At 34.6% G+C, this 23,797-nt stretch overlaps 1 protein-coding gene across 7 annotated transcripts in view; it reads right to left on the minus strand.

Annotated features, from left to right (window-relative positions):
- The window catches only part of STAG2 (STAG2 cohesin complex component), a 133,834-nt gene that overhangs the window by 21,536 nt on the left and 88,501 nt on the right, over window positions 1-23,797 (minus strand). For all 7 annotated transcript variants that reach the window (XM_081808290.1, XM_031038203.2, XM_006742503.3 and 4 more), the window contains exons 13-26: window positions 22,370-22,477; window positions 20,511-20,622; window positions 18,664-18,781; window positions 17,747-17,850; window positions 16,604-16,696; window positions 16,384-16,473; window positions 15,601-15,804; window positions 13,889-13,959; window positions 12,808-12,895; window positions 12,634-12,714; window positions 10,263-10,355; window positions 7,264-7,438; window positions 2,751-2,890; window positions 1,243-1,344 (exon numbers count right to left, since the gene is read on the minus strand). In XM_081808290.1, coding sequence (XP_081664416.1) covers window positions 1,243-1,344; window positions 2,751-2,890; window positions 7,264-7,438; window positions 10,263-10,355; window positions 12,634-12,714; window positions 12,808-12,895; window positions 13,889-13,959; window positions 15,601-15,804; window positions 16,384-16,473; window positions 16,604-16,696; window positions 17,747-17,850; window positions 18,664-18,781; window positions 20,511-20,622; window positions 22,370-22,477 — 1,579 coding nt within the window. The remainder of the gene's footprint in view (window positions 1-1,242; window positions 1,345-2,750; window positions 2,891-7,263; window positions 7,439-10,262; window positions 10,356-12,633; window positions 12,715-12,807; window positions 12,896-13,888; window positions 13,960-15,600; window positions 15,805-16,383; window positions 16,474-16,603; window positions 16,697-17,746; window positions 17,851-18,663; window positions 18,782-20,510; window positions 20,623-22,369; window positions 22,478-23,797) is intronic.

Genomic DNA, 23,797 nt, shown 5'->3' on the forward strand with positions numbered 1-23,797 from the left:
GGAGAGGCAGAGGGAGAGGGAGAAGCAGGCTCCCCGCCGAGCCAGGAGCCGGACACGGGGCTCGATCCCAGGACCCTGGGATCATGACCTGAGCCGAAGGCAGAGGCTTAAACATCTGAGCCACCCAGGCGCCCCAACACCTAGATTTCTTAAAAGCAAGAAAACTTATGAAACTGAAACAGGTTAGGTTATATTCTGCATGCATTTGGTCTCCAGAGACAAAAGTATACTAAACATATGATTTTTATCCAATTAAACCTACCTCAACAGTGTCAAAATGAAAATGAGTTTTGCAGTTTGATTATAAGATTGAAAAATGCTCATTAAAATAAATATGGAAATGAGAAAAAAGTAAAATTCACTTGATACCTACCAGAGCAAGTTAACCACAGCTAAAATTTTGGTGATTATTTTTCCAGATAGATATACAGATAAGTACAATTTTATAGGGATGCTGTACTATATAATCTTTTAAATTTTTTTTAAAGATTTTATTTATTTATTTGACAGAGAGAGACACAGCGAGAGAGGGAACATAAGCAGGGGGAGTGGGAGAGGGAGAAGCAGGCTTCCCGCGGAACAGGGAGCCCAATGCGGGGCTCAATCCCAGGACCCTGGGATCATGACCTGAGCCGAAGGCAGACGCTTAATGACTGAGCCACCCAGGTGCCCCTAATCTTTTAAATTTTATTCTCAAACTATATATTTTGATCTTTACATATTAGTGAATACAGATCTACACTAATTTTAAGTGCTACACAATAACCACTGCAGAGATGCACTACACAATATATTCATCTAATATCCTCTTCATGGACATTTGGATTATTTCTAATTTCTTGCTATTATAAACACTGTTGCCATGTGTAATATGGTATACCCCATTTTGTAAACTTGTCCTATTACCACCTCGGATAAAATTTTAAAAGTAGAATTGCTGCCATAATGGCATACATATTATAAATTTTGACATATATTGCCAAACTGCCTACCAGGAAGGTTGTACCAATACATACTGCTGACAGTACTATTGCCCCCACACATTAGATAGCTTTTTGCCTATCTTGCCAGTCCGAAAGCAAAAAATGATCTCGTTTGCAGTGTCTACTAGTGAGGTTGAAAATCTTTATTTCTACTTTTATGAACTGTCTATTGCATCTTTGCCCAGTTTTCTACTTGTTATCTTGAAAACTATTAGGTATTAATTATGTTCGCCTAAAGTTGATACTCTTCATATCTTACCTGCTGCAAACTGAGAATAAGGGTCTTTGCACACTGAATTTTGTCTATCTGCCTTGTTTTACTCATTGTTTCTTTGATGATATCTCCATAGTCATTATAATACTAGAAAAGAAATTTGTACAAATTAGAGCTTTATCTCTTAAAAGTCCTGGACAATAAGACTAGTTTCATGTGAGTAGTATGTCACAAAATTTGTATTTGGCTGAAATTATGCATTCAAAGAGAGAAAAGAATGTTACTGAAACTTTAAGATAATTTCTAAGCATACTAATCCCTAACACCAGTAAATTCCAAAATAGACAGTTGAGATCCAATCACCTTAAGCTCCAGACCGGTTTTAAGGAGGTGTGGAGTAAAACAATAATCAGGCTATGCACACTTTCAGAAATAACACAAAGGATATAAACAAGGTTCTTGCGCTCTTTGTGAATTATTAAGACAATGAATATAATTATAGTTACTTTTAAAGCTTATTCATTGTTACTGGCATGTAGATCACCTGCAGTTTCCAACTTTATTAATTTGGCTTATAGAAACTAACAGCCTATTAACATTTAAAAGAAAACTCATTGTGTGTCGACATTTATATTATCACATTCATTGAATATGAAATCTTTTTCTAATTTAAGACCTTGTTTCAAAATGAATACATAACAACTCTGAGATAACAGGATAACCATGCCCTTATGACTAATAAAACTAACTTTATAATACTTAAGTCTAAAAAGTTTAAAACCTGTAAAACAATTTCACAACCTTAGTTTTTAAAAAAAAAAATCTAAAAATATTTCAAAGAGAGAATTAATTAGGTTTTGACAACTTTATTACATATTTTATTTGGTGACAGCAAAGGCTTAAAAAAGTTTATATTTATAATTAGTTTTTCTTTAATCCTTTCTCAAGTAAAATCTACCTTACCATATTTAGTTATATTTCATTAGTATAATTAATAATATCCTTTCTACTACCACTTAAATATTAGAGAATCTCACAGGTACTTAACAAAAATTGTGAATAACCCACTGTGAATCAAATCAGATTTTCAAAGCCTAAAGGAACCTTAGTTATCACAGTGGAACAAATGAAAGAAAAGGTATTGAATTATTCAAGGTCAAGAGCTGCGTAGTAACCAAGCCAAAAGTATAGCAGCCAGGTCTCCTGACTCCTAGAACAATACCTGTTTTATGCTACATCAAGCAGAGGAGGAACACCATCCTGTTGTCTTAAACTAACCACAAAGGTAAATTCTAATAGTGATAGCTAACCCAAGACAAGATGTTTCCAATATTCTAAATGAAGTGAACTCAATAAACCCAAAATGTCCATTAATGGAAGACTAGATGTATGAAGTAGTATTACCAAAAATGTTAAATTTTAAAAGAAATTTATTTTATGCTAGAAAAGTAATTTACTATTTAAAAAATTCAACGGCAATCAGAAATAAAAGCCAGTGTTACATTCATTTTCTTTTAAGCATTATCAAAATAAGTTGCTATCCACAACTTTACCTTCATGTACTGCTTGAAGATATCTGCAGCAGTATTCATTTCCACCACAGTATATACAATTAGCTTACAAAATGCTGCAAGTAAATTTCTCCTCTTGTGCAGAGCTTCAATTTTACTGGCTTCATCCTCCTGCTGACCATCTGGGGGAAAAAAGTTACAAACATTAAGCCATCTGTATTTTACTTCAGCCATATGTATTTTTTAATTCTCACTATAAAATACCTTTATTTTGGAGAATGTGAAAAATACAGTAAACACATTTAAATAAAATACAAATTATAATCACACTTAATATCTCAGTGAATGACCAGTCCACTAATCCCAATAGACAAAATTTTTGCAAATTAAAATAGTAATCATAAGGCTGCTTACTGAACATGTAACAGGAACAAGTTGAGTGAGTCAGAGGAACTGATGTTTTAGTGAAATCAGGCTGAGCCTGCCTAACGCTTTCATCCACTTCCCTATTATGATCGCTTGCCAATGAGATCTGCATATTCAATGTCCCTTGGTTAAGGGCCTGGGGGCGGGGGGGAAGCCAACCTCAGAAATTCTCCTATCCCTTCCAAGGATGACCCTAACCCACCTGGCCCCCAACTCTTACTGACATATACTTATTTTATATATATTACATATACTCAGTGAGTCTGACCTAGGAACTATTCTGTCTTTTTAAGATAACTTCACATATTTCTGCTCTGATCCATTATGTGAGATGTTGACATTCAGAGTTATCAAGGAAACAGACTTATTTCCAACTTCGTAGTCAAGAAAGCTGGACTATAGTCTCCAAGTACTGCCAAAAGATTATTTCTAATTATTTGATATTGCAAATAAAATCGTGATGAAGCCTTTTACACAAAAAACTATGTAAAGAATTTTCCTCTGAACAAACTTTACAAACAAAATTACTTATTAAAAGCTACCTTAGTTTGATTTACATTTCTTTGGTTAGCAGTGAAGTTCAAGTTTTTCATACATTTATTAGCCATTTATATTTCCTCCTTTTGTGAACTGTAGGTGCACTTCCTGTCAGGTCTTCAATATAAGGTTCCCAATATCAAAAAAATAATTTGTAAAATGAGAATGTTCTTTAAAACAAATGTTTATTTTACCCTATCTCTGATAATCTTCAATAACTGCTAGTAAGGTAAAACCAAATTTTGAGAATAGGAATTTAAGAGACCATCAGAAAAAGTTTTACTATCACAAGTGCATATTCCAGAATCCCAAAGCCATTTGCTTAGAAACCTAAAATATATTGTTTACTCTTTCAGAAGATTACACTGAATATATAAACTTTTTCCAAATGTCTCCGTGATTATAATGGATTTCTATACAATACTGTTTCCAATCACTGTTCAGTACTACTCTTAGGAAGTACATGTGTGTAGATGTTCTCCCCCTACAGACTAAATTACCCAGATATTAATTAACCAGTTTTCGAGCTCTGATTTTGTTTTTTTTTTCGCCTTTTTAAGGTGTGTGTGTGTGGGGGGGGGTAATCTCTACAACCCAACATGGGGCTTGAACGCACGACCCTGAAATTGAGAGTTGCATGCTCTTCTGACTGAGCCAGTCAAGACACCCTGGGTTTTTTTTTTTTCCCTCACTTCTCATCAAAAACTAGCCACCTTTTCTCTTGTGGGGATTAAAGAATGTTAGAGAAGTATCTAACATACTGGACCTTTCATAGATGTCAATTGCATTATTCTGTGTTGTCAATGCCTCTAGAAGCATTCTCTTTTACTCTCTCCTTCTCACCTCATGTACATGGGCTAACAAATCAAATAAATAACCATGGGTCTACAACACCAGGGGTTAGATGAGAATGAAAACCAATGGAAACTCATGCTGCTGGTGGGAGAATAAAATAATACAACCATTTTGGAGAATATTTTTGCTACATGTGGTCAAATTTAGGATGCACAAAGACTATATAATCTGGCAATTCCACTCTTAGGTGTGTACTAGAAAAGCATTTGCACATGTGCTCAAGCAGGTAAGTATAAGAACATTTGTTGTACACTATTTATAACAGGGAAAAAATTGAAAACAACCTAAATGTTCACCAATATAAAAATGGATAAAGTAGGGGTGCCTGGGTGGCTCATCGGTTATGCATCCGACTCTTGTTCGGCTCAGGTCATGGTCTTACGGTCATGGGATCGAGCCCCACTGAGCCCTGCATTGGGCTCACACTCAGCGCAAAATCTTCAGATTTTTTCACCTTCCCCCTCTGCCCCTCTCTGCTCCTGCTCTCTCTCTAAAATGAGTAAATAAAATCTTTTAAAAAAAGGATAACGTGGGGTGCCTGGGTGCTCAGTTGGTTAAGCGTCTGCCTTCAGCTTAGATCATGATCCCAGGCTCCTGGGATCAAGCCCCGCATCAGACTCCCTGCTTGTGCTCTCTCGCTCTCTGTCAAATAAATAAATAAAATCTGTTTTTTTAATAAAAGGATAAAGTAGGGTTAATTCATATTACATAACATCCAGCAGTCAAGATGAATAAACTATAACCATATGTCAACACGGACAAATTTCAAAAATGTTAATGCAAAAAAGCAAGAGGCAAAATAAAATGTTCAACATAATACCATTTATATGGAACCTAGCAACAGAAAATAAACTATATATTGTTAACAGATACATAAACTCTTATTCAATAAAATTAAAATGCAAAGGCATGATAACACCAAATTCAGGATAGCAGTTATCTCCAGGGAAAAATAATAGGATTGGACAGGGATACAAATAAGGGCTCTTTTGTATCTATACTTTATTCCCCACCTCCCCCCAAAAATTAGTAACAATAAAATTTGACAAATGCTGGTGGTAGATATGGACAAATATGTTATATTTTACATTTTTCAAAAAAACTGGAATACATTTCATTTTTAAATGGGGGGGGGGAGGCCCAAGAAGGTAAGACTGAGCGTAATTTCAAGAAGCTCCTAGAAAATTCAGAAGTACTGGCAAGCTTATTCTGATTCTAGTTCTATGGTGTAAATGAAGCAGAGAGGCAGTCCTCCAACTATAACAAAAGGATTATAAACCAAAACTGATTTTGTATCAATTTTTGGAATGCAACTATGCTTTCCCAAAGAAGTTTTAAAAACTCCTACTCATCTTTTAGGATCCAATTCAGATGTTAGCTTATTTCAATGATGTTTTGACTCCCAGACCAGTTAAAACTTCCTCGACATGACCACAACAATGTGAACATGCTTCTACTACTTATCAAACTGCATTATAATTACTTGTTTTTAGATCTGTCTTTTCCACTTGAATTGAATTTTTAAAGGAAAAGCCCTTGTCTCATTTTTTGATATCCATAGCATCTAGTGTACTGCCTGACCAATAAATGTCAAATAAAAGTGTAACTAAACCATCAACTCAAAGTAAAAGATAAAAAATTTTAAGTATGGGGCGGTTGGGTGGCTCAGTTGGTTAAGCGACTGCCTTCGGCTCAGGTCATGATCCTGGAGTCCCGGGATCGAGTCCCGCATCGGGCTCCCTGCTCAGCAGGGAGTCTGCTTCGTCCTCTGACCCTATCCCCTCTCATGTGTTCTCTCTCTCTCATTCTCTCAAATAAATAAATAAAATCTTTAAAAAAAAAAAAAAAAAATTTTAAGTATGTAAATTTTAGTACATGGACTTTTGACAACTGTTTTTGCTACTCTAGGTTCCTCAATTCTCTTCTAAGTTTTAAATACTTAATAACAAAGTTCTTTATTGAAAATAAGCTATAAGCCATGTCTAAAATTATATGTATTTAGAATCTGATTTGCAATGATGTCAGTATATATATCGACATGCACATATATCAATGTTATATTGTCCTTCAAGTATAACTTCATATTAAAACCAAACCCAGAAAGAAGCCACCCAACACTTTTTTCCATGACCTCTTATTCAAGTAAGACATCTGTGTATGTAATTAGGGTAGAAAGAGTAACACCACCAGGCAAGGCTGGTGGGATTATTTTCCTGTGAACATTCTGTACTGCCCCAGACATTTGTAGAACAATTTCAAACATCTTCTAACATTGAGAAATTACAGTTTAATACCCCCTCAAAATATGAAAACCTATGTTATAAAAGTATACAACAAAAATGTCACTTAAAGAAACACTTTATTCTGCTCAAACTACCTGAAAACTGGTATTACCAATGACTAAGGGGAAGAGGGAGTAAATTTTACTGAGTACCTATTTCATGCCCAGGCACTGCACAAGTCACTTTGCTTAATTAATTCATACAATTCTGTAAGGTAGCTATAAATAGGCTTGGGGCTAGTGAGAAGCAAAGATCTGATTCCAAAGCCTACGCCCTGAGATATCACCTTGTTTTTACAATATTACAAAAAATTAATACAAATGTGCTGGAACATGCACCTGTGTTTTATGTTTTCAGAATCAAATAACAAATAGTATTGCAACACTTTACATCACTGTTACTTAAATTTATGGTGGATGCAAAGACACTTAACAAAAAGATGCCAATAAAATTACCTGCGCTGTTATTATCATCATCCTGTTCAATGAAGACATGATCCAGAATAAAGCTGAGCAACTCAGACTGCAATGAAGAATCAGGGGTGTAAACTAATGGCTCTAACATGTCACGCCCTCCTGACATAATTTGATGGCTGAAGATCATCAGAATATCACACAAAATAGTGAAGGCCTATTAAAAAAAAAAAGAAAGTACAGCGTGCTATAATCCAAGGTTTCTCACCAACTGCCACAAGTAACATATATTTAACACAAACAGAATCCAACTTTTAAGAAAAATCAGTGTATAGTATTTTCCTAAATTTTTAAAGCTGAGGAATATAATCTCTGTAAAATGATTACTAGTATTTGCAATCATGCTTTACTAACTGCAAGGTAATTTCACAAATATTATTTTCAGCAACTTTAAGTGACTTGTACAAAATGTTAACACTACCAAAACATGCAGTCAGGACTCAACCTCAGGTTTTCTGACTCCAAACCCCATTCTACACTTCATGACAATGCCTCATGGTATACATCCCTAAATATGAAATAACATATAAACTTGGTACCATTCCATTCCTTTATGGAAGACAAAAACTTATACCAAGGAGATCAATTATCTCCTAGAAGAGAGATCACAAAGTCCTTGGTACTTTTTAAACACTCTCATTCTCAATATGTGTAGCGATTAAGTAGAAAAAACCACAACGAACTATGTGCCTGCTTACTCACTCATCAGACAAACATGATACTATCATAATAAACATAAAGCCAAGGTTCTATCTCAAGGAGATTTATAAAAACTCTGCCATTAGTTTTAAATGGAGTCAAACACTGGTAAAAGTATTCAGAAGAAAACTGGAAAATTCTAATTATGTCGGGAAAGGGTAACAAAAATAGAATTTGGGGGTCACAAAGTCAATAGCGAATTACATTTAAAGGAAGACTACTGCTAGACAGATAGCAGAGAGCACAAAGCAGATCTTAATAATGTTTTTACCTTCTTGGAACTAACCACATTTACTTTTTTCTCTTTTCCTTTATGCTTTTACCTCTTCTTTCAGTCTTTCCTCATTTTACTACTATAGTAGTCATTTATACCCATCAGGATATCTGAGTTTATAAAAACTTTTGCAACATACACAATAAGAAAACAGAGTGATAAGCATGGTGATATTTACTAATAAGGTGAACTGGCAGGTCAAGTGAATTGACCAGGACATATTTCTGGAAGCTGTTTGGAAGACTGACATACAAGATATTTCATGACCAAATAATTAACTGCCATGGCCTGAACAACAGATCATATAGGAGGTTACATATGATAACCCATAAGGAATTGTGTTAATACTTCAAGAAACAGGGAATACTGGGGCGCCTGGATGGCTCAGTTGTTAAGCGTCTGCCTTCGGCTCGGGTCATAATCCCTGGGTCCTGTGATCGAGCACTGCATCGGGCTCCCTGCTCTGCAGGAAGCTTGTTTCTCCCCCGCCCACTCCCCCTGCTTGTGTTCCCTCTCTTGCTGTGTCTCTCTCTGTCAAATAAATTTTAAAAAAGAAAGAAAGAAATAGGGAATACTAAGCTGAGTATCTTGGTGGCATATGAAAACAAAGAGGAGTATTTCATGTTATTAATTCTGGATCAATGTATACTTCATTAAAATCCTGTCCTAGGAGTTTAACTCTAAATTCAATTTACTACCTACAGAAACTGGTTTCTTTCATGTGAATTGTACAGATGAAAATTAAATTTCCAAATCCTTTATTGCTACAATTCAAAACTACATACTTAAAACTGGAGAATTCAGCAATGTAATAATTATAGGAATATACTTCATACTTTTGCAAGAAAAAACGTGAAAGTCAGTTACTGGATCTTGGCCATTTAATAACTTCTAATTTATTTATGCCCAAGCATACACGTATGGGAGGAACAAATGGGAGTTGGAAGAAGAAAAATGAAATTAACGGTTGGATACTGAATGTGAATTCTTAACTATAAAACTCTAAATGTATTTCACTGAAATCAGTTTTGATATTTTAAAATAAAGACAAGTGACAATCACAAAGGTTGAAGGACTTTACTAATCGCTTTGTAGTTGGATGACCATATCTGAACTACTTTCATAGTAGCTTTAAGAAGTAAATATACCCTAATTTAAAATAAATAGTAATACCAAAAATAAAAAACAAAATAAACCATACCCAACATAACACAAACTGCTGAAAATAGCATTTGTGATGACTGCTGGGGCTCTACCCACCCCAATATGCAAAAGTTAAAGAGAATGAAATGGTCAAAAAACCTTGAAATCACCATAACCACTTTGACTGTATCACTATTAATATTTCTTATTATAAAAATGTCTTCTCCATAGAAGCATTTAAAAAGCGTATGTACAAAAAAGCTTAATCCTCTATTAGGGAATTAAAACTAAACAGGTTCTCAGTCCCAGGATCAGAATTCATTTTACAGATGGGAAAACTACCTATGGCAGCACAGTTAACAATGTATTTTCAAAATGAGGGCATATGAAGTGGGAAGGTAACACTTTGAAGTCAGGGAAATGATTAAAATTTTTATTTCAAACAAAGTCCACATAAGAAAAAACAACGTACACAATCAGGATGGGAAGGAATGTCAGTATCTATCTGATAATATTCTCAGAGATGACAAAACCATACGGACCCATTTCCCTCCCTGAGGCATACTTGCACTTATTAATTTCAAGAATAACTTATGTAATATCATACATCTAATTTGTATATATGGGTCTGTTTACCAAGTGAGTCATAAATAACAACATAAAATAACCACAATGAGGGTAATCTATAATACAGTTTATAAACTCCATATGAAATTATTAATCTATTTTTTGAGTATCATATACATGGACAGATACAAGACATTTCTGCTTTGCTCAACCTCAGTATTACTTACATTTTCTGTATTAATTCAGATATTTATTAAGGGTTGCTTACAAAAGATGGCTACCTACAGTAATTACTAACCTGTTCCTTAACAGTAGTATTCACGTTGGTCAGGTAATGCTGACATATCTGACAGAATACCCGCATCTGTTTCTTTAAACGCAGCAAGTCCTCCTTGAAAAATTTAACATGAACAACTGTATAAAAACCTCATTTAGTATTTAAGATACTTCAAATTACATAAAATATTATCACATATTTGACTATATTTACTCTACTTGATTAGACCATTTTTCTTAAAAATAGCTAACAAACTGCAGCCTTAAAAATATCAGGTATATTAGTGCCTAATATCTGAAGTGGTCTGGGTCCTTTAAAATGAGAAAACCTGAGGCGCCTGGGTGGCTCAGTCGTTAAGCGTCTGCCTTCGGCTCAGGTCATGATCCCGGGATCCTGGGATCGAGCCCCGCATCGGGCTCCCTGCTCTACAGGAAGCCTGCTTCTTCCTCTCCCTCTGCCCCTGCTTGTGTTCCCTCTCTCGCTGTGTTTCTCTCTCTGTCAAATAAATAAATAAAATCTTTAAAAAAATAAAAATAAAAATAAATAAATAAAATGAGAAAACCTATATGACTGTATATGGCTATCTTTAATGAATCTACTACCTCAGAATGTTTAAAGAGTAAAGATTAATGCTCCATTCTCGTTTTGTAATTTGAAGGATAGCCAACTGATGAACAGAATAAATTGATTAATAAAAGAGACAGCATCTTTCATTTCTTACTTGAAGGATACCAGTTGTACTTTTTAAAAGAGAGATGGACAAGAATCAGTTTTGTAGTATTATTCCAATTTTAAAAAATTTTAATGTCTTGTAAACTTATATTAAAAAGATAAATCTTTTCCTAAGAACAGGTTTAACTTGATTGATTTGGTAAAGAAAACTTAACCAAGCTTCAGGATAATTCTGTATTTAGTATCATTTTTACCCTTTCCTCTCTACTCAAAATATAATCTCTTTTCCCGTTTTAATTTTTAATTCAATGCTTTTGACTTAGATGAGCAATCATATTTGCTAATATGGTTATTGTTCCTACTATAAGCTTGATATTAAGTTAAATAAATTTCTTAGTTGTTTGACAAAAAATACACTAACAACAATACTAAATTGCTTTTTCAAGAGGAAAATACCCATTTCTTGTACTTTAAAAGCTCAGAGAAATTCTAAGCATTGAAAATTATTCTGAGGGCGCCTGGGTGGCTCAGTTGGTTAAGCGACTGCCTTCAGCTCAGGTTATGGTCCTGGAGTCCCGGGATCGAGTCCCGCATCGGGCTCCCTGCTCGGCAGGGAGTCTGCTTCTCCCTCTCCCGCTCCCCCCTCTTGTGCTCTTTCTCTCTCTCAAATAAATAAATAAAATCTTTAAAAAAAAAAAGAAAAAGAAAATTATTCTGATTCTGGGGTGCCTGGGTGGCTCAGTCAGTTAAGCAGCTGCCTTCAGCTCAGGTCATGGTCCTGGGATCGAGCCCCACGTCCGGCTCCCTGCTCAGCGGAGAGCCTGCTTCCCCCTCTCCCTCTGCCTGCCACTCTGCCTACTTGTGCTCTCTCTCTGTCAAATAAATAAAATCTTAAAAATAAATAAATAAATAAATAAACAGAATTATTCTGATTTTATGCAAAAGAAACTTATTATCAAGACAAATGTTTTTGGGGAAAAGAGCTATGAACAACAAATTCTCTATCTCCTAGATATTACATAGTATTTATAAAAATGTACCCAAATAATATTTAAGGCTACATCTACTGCAAGTACAATGTTTAAGTTTCCAGTTTACAAATGAAAAAGGCAAGGGACGCCTAGGGTGGCTCGGTCAGTTACAAATGCAAAAGGCTATACTGTTTAGTTCAATTACTCAACACATCAAAGATTACCATTATGGACAAAATTCTGAAAGTTCTATTACCCAGTAGCTGGCACATTATACTCAACCAGAAAGTGATTTACAATGAATTTGGAACACCAGTAGAAAGATCCTATGTATGAACAACGTGATCCCAAAACAATACTGAGGCATAAGAAGATCTAGGGGCACCTGGCTTGTTATCATCAATTTATATAATCCAATAGCTGTATGCTTGTTTCAAAAGCTCTTGATTGTAACTTACAAAATCTATATTTCTATATGCTCTCAATACTTTTGAGAATATGGAAATACATAAATTATGCCACCTTAAAATGTGAAAATTTTTTAATTTAAAATCATACCTTTAAACATATTAATGTTCTTTCACTGAATATACATCAAACTATGAACGTAACTTTCTAATGGTACACATGCCTAAGTAGTAATTTAGAAATAAGCAAGACTTTACTGAAATAATTAATCGCATTAAAAGTTTGCTGAAAACAGTTAATGATATTTAATGTAATAAGAACTCCACTGAACTACCACAAACCTTTGTAGAGCTGCTTTCAGTTATCTTTGCAAGCTGCCAAAGGATTACATAGTGAGTACACTGCAGTGCATGAATAACAATCTGTAAAAAGAAGAAAGAGAATACAGTTAAACCTAAAACGTCCCAAGTATTCATTCTTGAAGTTAAATATGTAACTTGAAAATAAATAAAAACCTGCTCAGGCATGTCTCCATTTTCAATTCCGGTTTTCAACAGTTTGTAATTACAAGCAAACAAATCCCACTTTGAAAGATCATGGGCACTGTAAAAAGGAATCAAGTTATATTTAAAAGTTAAGCTTAATCACTTTTTTTCTGGACTTGAATGTTAACAAAATGCTGTCAAAGTAAATACAGTAAACTTTTTTTTTTTTCTTTTTTTTAAAGATTCTATCCATTCACCTGACAGAGAGAGAGCGACAGCGAGAGAGGGAACACAAGCAGGGGGAGCGGGAGAGGGAGATGCAGGCTTCCCGCCAAGCAGGGAGCCCGATGCGGGGCTCGATCCCAGGACGCCGGGATCATGACCTGAGCTGAAGGCAGACGCCCAAGAACTGAGCCACCCAGGCGCCCCTACAGTAAACTTTTAACAGGCACCCACAACAACAAAAAAAATGTATTTTTAAAAAAGTATGGTGGGTGATAATCTGCCAATTATTCCCCAATTCAAAACATGACTCTATCAACTATTTTTTATATACAAGCACAAGAAATCTAGCAGAACTGGGACGTCTGGGTGGCTCAGTCGTTAAGTGTCTGCCTTCGGCTCAGGTCATGATCCCAGGGTCCTGGGATTGAGCCCCGCATCAGGCTCCCTGCTCAGCGGGAAGCCTGCTTCTCCCTCTGCCTGCCGCTCCTCCTGCTTGTACTCTCTCTCTCTTTCTCTGACAAATAAATAAAATATTTAAAAAATTTATTAAAAAAAAAAAAAGAAATCTAGCAGAACTGATAACATTATAACCCTAAAACATGCAAGTTGGTTTTGATTTTGCTACAGTTTTAAGAAATCAGAAACATTGGGCGCCTGGGTGGCTCAGTTGGTTAAGCGACTGCCTTCGGCTCAGGTCATGATCCTGGAGTCCCTGGATCGAGTCCCGCATCGGGCTCCCTGCTCAGCGGGGAGTCTGCTTCTCCCTCTGACCCTCCCCCCTCTCATGTGCTCTCTCTCTCAGTCTCTCTCTCTCAAATAAATAAATAAAATCTTTAAAAAAAAAAAAAAGAAAAAAAGAAATCAGAAACATTAAAATTCAACTTACTTATGAAAAGCAGTGATTCTCTTCAATGTTGACAATACCTGATACGCATCATCTTCATCAGGTTCTTCGCCCTATGAATATTAATTATATATAATATTAAACCTTAATAACCACCAAAGTGAAAAATCTTAGACTATCACATTAGTGATACCACCTTAAAAAGGAAGAATAGCCTAACACGACAAATTAACTTTGTCATTCAATACCTAGATCTGTCCAAATTTAAAGCAATATGGCTGGAGTAATGAGCCAACAGAGTTGTTATCACAGGTACATTATATCCAAGAGAGAAACACTGAATGACATTTTCCCCTCTCCCTTAAAGTAACCTTGACATAAAACTATGAAGACATTTAGTCTTTCACAGTAAAAAATGCATTAGGACAACAAAGAAAAATATAGTAAAGGACAAGCAAGAGATCATAAAGACAATACCTAAAAGATAAAACCTAAATGAATGAAACATAGTGCTCAAGAAAGACATACCAGACTAGTAACAATTTGGGAAAAACCTTCTGAATAAAGACTAGATATGCGCTAGTCCTTTCTGGATATCAATTTTCCAATTGAGAGTAACTTTAAGTTTTTGAAAATTTTATGAGTCTTACTGCATGAAACTTATAAATTTTTTAAACACTATTAAAAATACTGTACTGAACCCCAAGTCTCTCAAAAAACACTTGTTCCTAAACTTAGTTTTTCCACACAAATAATTAAACTTAATTAACCCATTGCTTGATTTTAAATTAACTCATCCTAATCACAATCGTATCTAGCCAAGAGTAGAGCCATTACATTTTTTAACTAAGAATGTGATCACTGTACATTAACTTATTTGCACAAACCGCCAGTTAGGTAAAACTTATAAGCATGGACTGTTACACAAAAAAAGAAAGCTTAAGAAATAACGGCTAAACAAGAAAACTGAAAATTACATAGTCCATACAATCTTTGCAACATTAATGACAAAAGTGATGTGGAAAGGGCTAAATGCATTAATTTGAGAATTATGACTTTTTATTTTATGCAAGTCAATTAAACTGTGAAGTACATATTTTCTTTTTTTTATTATTAATGTTCAGTTAGCCACTGTACAACATTAGTTTTTGATGTAGTATTCAATGATTCATTAGTTGCATATAACACCCAGTGCTCATCTCAACATGCACCCTCCTTAATCAAAACAGATAAAAGTAAAAAAAAAAAAACCATTAGTGTATTTGAGTGCCACACTTTTAAGTTTCTTTGGAAATAGAACACAGGAAACCCAAAAATCAACAGTCGCTATAACAGCAATTTATCAAGGCTTTACAGTATCAAAGATCATTAATTACCTTTCCTTACTAACACTGCCAAAACAGTACGAAATAGACTACTTTTGAGGCTACATGGCCATAGTCTAGCTCTCCTTTTCTGTTCCATTTACACCCTGTTGCCTAACAGCCTCTAGTTTAGCTAAACCCTGGTAACTTCTGAGATCATTTCTTTAAAGTTAAAGGGGCCGGGGGGGATTAGTTTTGCTTTCATCTTCTCCAAGTCACAGATTCTTACCACCTTCCCATTTTGGTGGAGGAGTAACAGTAGCATGATAATCAAAGAACAGAATGTCTGAATATTTTTCAACATACTGCTAGGGACTATCACCAGGAATGGTGACTAAATCAGTTACTCAAGGGGAGGGACCCAACTGACAAAATACTTTTAATATATACCTCTTGCAGAAAATCTTCAAGAAGCCGGTTAAATTTATCTGCCAACTCATCTATCAGTTGACTTCTTGAAATATCTACCCTGTTGAAGATTGTGAACTCTTCATTACAGAGTGCATGGTAAGTCTTAGAACATGCTTCCAAAACATCTGTATCTGTGTGCTTCTCTACAATATTCCGGATCTGTCGTAATAAGGCATCCAAATGCTGCAAAATCAAAGTTTTTTTCATTAAAACTAAGGTACATATTAGAAAAAACTAAGGTATATATGATAGGCACAGAAAGACTACACTAAAAAGCTTCAAAAATAATAACTCTACAACAAGTAGGGCATACATTTTGATGTGTTTTCCTAGTCGTGGTAAATAAATACACTGACCCACCCATATACTTATTTCCTCAGCTTTAATGGGAATAATATTACCTATCTCATAGGGCTTTGGTGAGAATGTTAATACAAAGAATTTATAAAAGTATTCAATGAATATTAACTGCTTTCATTTTATAATTGTTATTATCCAGCTACCTACCCCCAATCTCCTTAAATCTCTCAGATACAGTCAAATAATGGCTAGGAATGAGAAAATGGCTATGGTCATGAATCAAAGGGAAGACTCATTAATGCCATTCTCTAAATCCTACTTATAAAAAATAAAGAAGATATATATAAGATGTAGGTTTCCTTTAACATTAGAAGGTTCAAGAATATAAACAAACAATATGATGGGATGAACAAAATGAGTAGTTTTTCTTGAAGGTGTTTTTATATAGAGGAAACATTGTACCTTTTCTAATCGTCCAGTGGTATATATTTCCAAATCAAAATATTGAGGCAACTGCAACAAGTTAGTCACCTTTTCTGCATCTATAGAGTACTTTGAAATAAAAAAAATCATGTCAAAACATCACAATAATGTTAAGTAAACATTATAATACAAATCAGTTTGACATTTCCAAAGAAAACCTGTAATTTCTTACAAGTACTCGTCTATTACACAAACTTACCTTAGCTAATAACTGAGGAAGGGCCACAGCAAAAAGTTCAGTGATTTTTGTCCTGTCATCCAACTGGGTCTTCTTCTCCTTCGCTGTCAGCACCTAAAGTAGCACAACGATGCTTTTAAGTACTTATTAAACCTAGTAACACTGTTAGATGCTCAAGTTTAAGTTAAGACATACAAAATAAGTAATGAAACTACATTTTAAATGACAGATACCAAAATTTCTACTATAAAACATGAAACCCAAAAGTAACAAAGAATAACTATAACGAGCACAATATTTTTTAAAAAGCCACCTAAAATAACAGCAAAAAAAAAACTTGGAATAGTTCTAGAGGCAAAACCAATACCCAATTAAATTAACCAACGCTACCATTAGACAAATAAAGCAGCAGTTAGGAAGGAAATGTAGTTTAGGAGCTTATATAACAATGGGACTGAGTAGCATTTCAGCCTATTCTAAGCTGTGGGCCATGATGCATGGGTTATGAATTCAACATGAATTCACTCTTGACAGCATGAATTCTATCATCAATTAGAAAAAGGAAAAAAAAGAAAACAAAATAAAATAGAATGCGTCACATACCATAAGTATTGTTCGAAGAACTTTTGTTTGTTATACACAAATACATATATATAGATGTACACTATGTAACAAACCATGTATTTTTGTGCCTCTTAATCAAAAAATTTTCAAAGGCTGTGGAGTTGTTCGTCTACAATACAAATATATGTGAACTTTGCAGTGATGCATTAAAATATAATCCAGGGAAATAGGAATTTCTCCATTTTGATGAATAATTATGTTTTAATTCCTGATTTTTATTAAAAGGAAAAGAAAGCAAATCTATAAATAAACCAAAATGCAAAAATGCACCATTCTAAAACGGTGAGCTAGAATCAGTCTTGAGAGCAGTCAATCATTTTATCTCCTGTAGTAACTAACAAAGTATCTCATGGAAAGAACTCAAATTTCCCATTGCTAATACTTTAAAATTTACTTCTAACACATATGTATTAGCAAAGATCATCTGAAAAATAAAGTGTAAGATTAAAAAATCTGGCTCTATAGTTACATGCAAGAATTTTTAAAATCATAATCAAAAGAAGAAACACACCTTAGAATAGTGAAACTATACCAACATACCCTTTTTCCTGTCCCTCTTCCCACAGGGGGATGACATTCAGCTGCTTGTCTAATGGTACAAAGCATTATTTCAATCAGAGCACTCTCTTGTCTATCTGTTAGTGCTGAAAAAAAAATCAGAAAGAATTAACCTATTTCTTTTCCCTATATGTTACTTTTAAGTATTACATAACAATCCTGCCTGTGACAGAATCTGACCTAATATACTAAAGAAAATTCCATTACTGTATCACAGATAGGATGAGAACTTGTTTACTGAACAGTACAAATCTGTGTACCACTGGTCCACAATTTAACCAAAGAAAATATGAACACGGATACCAGAAAAATTTTTTAAAAATTCAATATTGACAGCAACTACATCTTTCTTCGTAATATTCGTGTATATGAAAACAAAATTATTCACAAAGATTTTCAAGTACTTTTTTTTTTTTTTAAGATTTATTTATTTGAGAGCGAGAAAACACTCCAGCGGGGGAGGGGTAGAGAGAGAGGGAGGAGGAGAGAATCTCAAGCAGACTCCGTACCCAGCACGAGGCCCAATCTCAGGACCCTGAGAAAGAATCACATGCCCAACCGACTAAGCCACCCAGGCACCCCTCAATTACTTTTTAATATTAAAGATGTTAATAAGCAAGCACTCTCAATTACTTTTTAATATTAAAGATAAACAGGGCGCCTGGGTGGCTCAGTTGGTTAAGCGACTGTCTTCGGCTCAGGTCATGATCCTGGAGTCCCGGGATCGAGTCCCACATCGGGCTCCCTGCTCGGCAGGGAGTCTGCTTCTCCCTCTGACCCTCCTCCCTCTCATGCTCTCTGTCTCTCATTCTCTCTCTCTCAAATAAATAAATAAAATCTTTAAAAAAAAAAAAAAACTGACTAGACAACAAAATACCATTAACTAAACAGCCATTTACCTTCTTCTCCACTAAGAGGCTCCTCCAGCAACAAGCTATTCATACATTCCCAGTCTTTCAGTAGCTCTGTAGCACAGTCCCACATGCTATCCACAAGGTAAGCTGCATGCTCATGTAACTAAAAGTAAAAAAGAGCAATGTGGTCTTAGACAAATAGCATACTAGCCTTAACTCAAAAGAATGGAAACTTTGTTGGCACCAAGTACAAACCCAAACAGCAATCTGTTTTTTGAGGTCAAATGGAAAACAGGACAAAGAAACTGCCTTAGCTGGCTGAGTATAAGTAAACCCAGTTGGGTAGTATCATTAAACATGTCTCACAATAATCATTACAACAGTTAACCAGAAAATTAATTCTGAAAAGATTATATGCATGTATATTTAGTGCCTATTTGGACTCAATATTACATGAGTTAACCACACTCAGTTACAAAATATACTATGAATTTAATTTAACAGGAGGGATAATGGTTACTTAAAACATAAAAAAAAGTTTATCAATTCAATATATAAGCATATTATTTATCTTCATTTTGTGAAGCCTAAAAGGCCCTACAGCTTCCCAACTTGTTTTAGGGGACTATCATTACAATAATACCAAAACCTGTCGAAGACATTACAAATAAAAAAATATGGAGGCCAACATCTAACATGAACATAGAGGGAATATCCTCAAAAAACCAGCAAAGCGAAACCAGCAATATATAGAAAGGATAATAGATCATGACTAAGTAGGTTTTATCCTAGGAATTCAAGGTTGGTTCAACATTCAAAAAACCAGTCAACATAATTCAAATATTAATATAATGAAGGATAAAATAATCATCTCAATAAAATAATCACCTCAGAAAAAGCACTGGGCAGAATTCAACATCCGTTCATGATAAAACTCAACAAAAGGGATAGAAGGAAACATTCTCAATATAAACAACTACCATGTGACCTATCACTAATAACAATATAGAAATACTGGATGCCTTTCCCCTAAGATCAGGAACAATCCAAAAATGTCCACTCACCACTTCTATTCAACATTCTACTGGATGTCCTAATCAGTTCAATAAGGCCAGGGGAAAATGGCATAAATGTAAGAAAGGAAGAAGTAAACTGAACGTTATTTGCAAATGACTTGACTGCATTATTATAAAGAATCCCAAGGAATCTATTAAAACCTTACTAAAATAAGTGAATTTAGCAAAGTTACAGATGAGTGGTCAATATGCAAAAACCAACTGTATTTCTATATACAGAAAAAATTTTAAAATGTATTTAAAAGACCCTAAAACTGATTGAATAATACATAATATGAACACCAAAAATGTACGTTGGATCCTCTCAAATTCTGGTTAACAGGCAAATTTTCAACCTGAGGGAAACCTAAAAGAGCTGATGTTAAATGTAAATCCCTATCTACAACAAAATTAATAAAGCAGGTACCAAATATTGAGAACGAAGTGCAAGGTCTGTGTTAAGAGTTTCACATGAAAAATAAAGAGTTTTACATGGATTAGCTCAGTGATACCTAAGAAATTATTACCCACATATTTACAAGGAAAATGAGGCTTAGAAAGATTAAGTAACTAAACCAGTTACACAAATACTAAGTAGAGGGGCCCAATTGGTAATCAGGTCTTTCTGACTCCAAAATTCATACTCTTAGTACTATACATAAATCCTATTATTTGAACATCTTACTAAAAGAATTTTTTTTAATTTTGTGTAATGGGTACAACCCTATTATATCCAAGATATACTGTGATATATGGAAGATTTTAAGATGTACGTTATTTCAACCCCTACTCCAAATTGTTTTGAACATAAGTATAAAATGAACAACATCAACTAACCTCACTTTCCAGAAAGAAAAAAACCAATGTCTTAACAAGGTTGGCATTTGGACCTTGTCGTCCCCTTCTTTTCATCATACCGTCGTCCTCTGGATCTCTACGACTGAAGAGCCTATGATCAAGACAAAGTATTTACTTTTAAAACAAAAAAAACCCTATTTCCTAATTTAAAAAATTAAATTCATATTTAAGCATCTAATAAAAGAGAGTAAATGGGACCTGGGTAGGTATTCTCCAACATGATACCCAAGTAAATAATAGCTATAAACCTTTTTCATTTCATACTTAATGGTACTTCTAAGTCCTCTTAAATTAACTTCTCAAGTTAATTTTATGGAGTTATGGATTACTTCTTTTTTATAAGTTTTATTTACTTGAGAGGGAGCAAGCAAGCGAGCAAGCAAAAGAGCACAAGCAGGGGGAGCAACATGCAGAGGGAGGGGGAGAAGCAGGCTCCCCGCTGAGCAGGAAGCCTGCTGTGGGGCTCAATCCCAGGACCCTCAGACCATAGTCCGAGCCAAAAGCAGACGCCCAACTGACTGAGCCACCCAGGCGCCCCTGGATTATTTCTTTTTAAAAACATTACTGCATTTTATGCAACCATTTCCTTTTGTAAAGTATTACGCTAGCCCATACCATTTATGCACATTAATCTATGATATTCATCTCTTTAAAACTGAACATATATTTTCCTTCTATCCTTCTTGCACAATTGTCTCAAAGTGACTTCAGTGGCCTCTTTCTATGGATATCATGGTGGTTTTTCCTTATAAATAACAAAGAAATATCACTGGGTAGCAATAAATAGAAACTGGAGTATGAACATTTTACATCATGTACTCTAATAAACACTCCCCCATCCCAAACAGGCATTTTAATAAAATCTTACAAAGATATAGTTTAGTCCATGTGGTTCAAACTGTTCTCTTTATTTTTTTTTAAGAGAAACCATCTTTTCTTTTCTTTTTTTTTTTTTTAAAGATTTTCTTTATTAATTTGAGAGAGAGAATGAGAGAGAGAGCACCCAAGCAGGGAGAGCGGCAGAGGGAAGGGGAGAAGCAGACTTCCCCACTGAGCAGGGAACTCGACAGTGGGCTTGATCCCAGTATCCCGGGATCATGACCTGAGCCGAAGGCAGACGCTTAACCAACTGAGTTAGTGGTTATGCGGTTAAGCGTCTGCCTTCAGCTCAGGGCGATCAAGTCCCACATTGGGCTCCCTGCTCAGCAGGGAGTCTGCTTCTCCCTCTGCGCCCCCCCACCCTGCTCTTGTGCTCTCACTCTCTCTCAAATAAATAAGTAAAATCTTAAAAAATAAATGCCATTACATAACACTTGCTCAATGTTTTCTGTGGTCAGATATTCACACTGCTATCCATACTACTTAATCTGAGGTGTTATACCAACATAAAAAGGACTATAGGATTTTAGGGATTCTTATGTCAAACTATATCAAACACATGAAGCAAAACCTTTTAATATTTTCTAAAGCAAGCAGTAACAGGCTTAAGACTAAATATTATAACAGGGCAATAGTTAGAAGCTGACATTGGAGAAAACAATGAAAAATTAGGAAAAGGTCTTAACGTGATGATGTAGTTAGGTATATTTTTATATACTTTATATATGTTTATGTATTTTATTCAATAAAAGACATTTCTCTTTGAAGATTTAACTTCTACAAACCAAGTAAATTGGAGAATTGAAACCTTTAAAGGAAAGAGTAAAATGTGAAAGTTTCTACTTGACCTGTATGAATAATTTTTTAAATGAATTATATATATTTTTAGTATCGCTTACAGCACAATAAAATTACTATCATAAAAGTATACTTTAGAAAATACAAAAATATAGGTTTACTTTTTGTAGAGAAATTCCCCAGCTGCTACTGCTACTGGCCGGTGAGCTGAATAAACCAGATGGTAGACATTTTCACAATCTTCTGCAGTAAGAACTTCTTCACTACTCCTTTAAAAAAAAAAAAAAAAGAGCAGTAGCAGTTTCAATGACTTAATTTTAAGGATACTGAGTACAACGATCCATGCTTGTACATTAAAAATAATACACTTTTCACTACTTGTGTTAAAAAAAGAAAAAGAAAAATTGACCTTATTTGATTATCATCTGTCAGTAAAAGCATGCCCTGACAAAAGAGCTGAATATTTTGTCAACATCTAAGATAAATGGGAGGTCAAATTAGAGTGAATATACCAGAATACAGAAATATATGTTGAAGAGAAGTAACAACGTGACAAGGATGCTAAAGAGAAAGGAAGACAAAATAATATAAACTAAACGTAAAAAAATTAAGTGGTGGCATTCTAAGAGCTTAGAGTTAATAATCACAGAAAACACTCTTTATATATTTCACAGTAATATTAACGAGATAATATCACATTAAAATATACTAACAGCCCAATTATCTCACAATGATGAATACTTCACCATGTACTAAACACCATATGAGGAAATGCAAATGGTTTTTTGAAATAATCAACATTTAAATGCCAAAGACCTTTAATTACCATCTACCACTGGAAAAATCTTACTAAAATGTAGTGTTCATTTTCCTGATCTTATTTTTAAAAAACAAAATAAACCTAATAAAATCTTCCTGGTAAATAAAAGTCATTATTAGGCCCATCAATCACAGTACCCCAGGGTAAACCTCGTCGAGTTCTTCCCTTACAGACTCTGCTTTCAGGGTCCCGGTGTCTGGCAACTCTTTACCCCCTAATATGCTTTCCGTCTGCTGTGAAATAAACAATCTAGGTTTTTAGCATTCTATGTAAATTGAGAACCATAGGACCACCACCAGCAAAAAAAAGTCTAAAGTACATTAGATGATCAGTTGAGGAGCTCAGATCCTTTTTGGTTTTCTGCTGTGCTCAAAGTTTCCAGAAGTCTGATGCCTAAGGAAATATTACTTCTTTTTGAGAGAAACAAAACCAAAATGTTAAAATTCAAGTTTTGAAAGCCTTTTGACTTAAGATACTCTACGTATAATACTGAACTGTTACTGGAAAAACCACTTGTGTCATTTTATAATGAAAAGACATATATTGAATCAAATTAGTTAAAGCATAGTTAAATGTGCAGTTCACTCATTTTCATTGTTTGAGAAGGAATGTTCCTGACAACTTTCAGTTATTAGGTATTTATAATGGTTGAATCAACATAAATGAGTTTATTATCCTTCATAAAAATATGAGAAATAAGGAAAGATGTCCACAGGGTATTGAGGAAGAAGCAGCTACAGGAATACATATAGAGTACTATTACTTTCTT

The sequence above is a fragment of the Leptonychotes weddellii genome, chromosome X (genome assembly GCF_054177405.1).
Source record: "Leptonychotes weddellii isolate Sample4059 chromosome X, ASM5417740v2, whole genome shotgun sequence".
NCBI classification, from domain to species: Eukaryota; Metazoa; Chordata; class Mammalia; order Carnivora; family Phocidae; genus Leptonychotes; species Leptonychotes weddellii.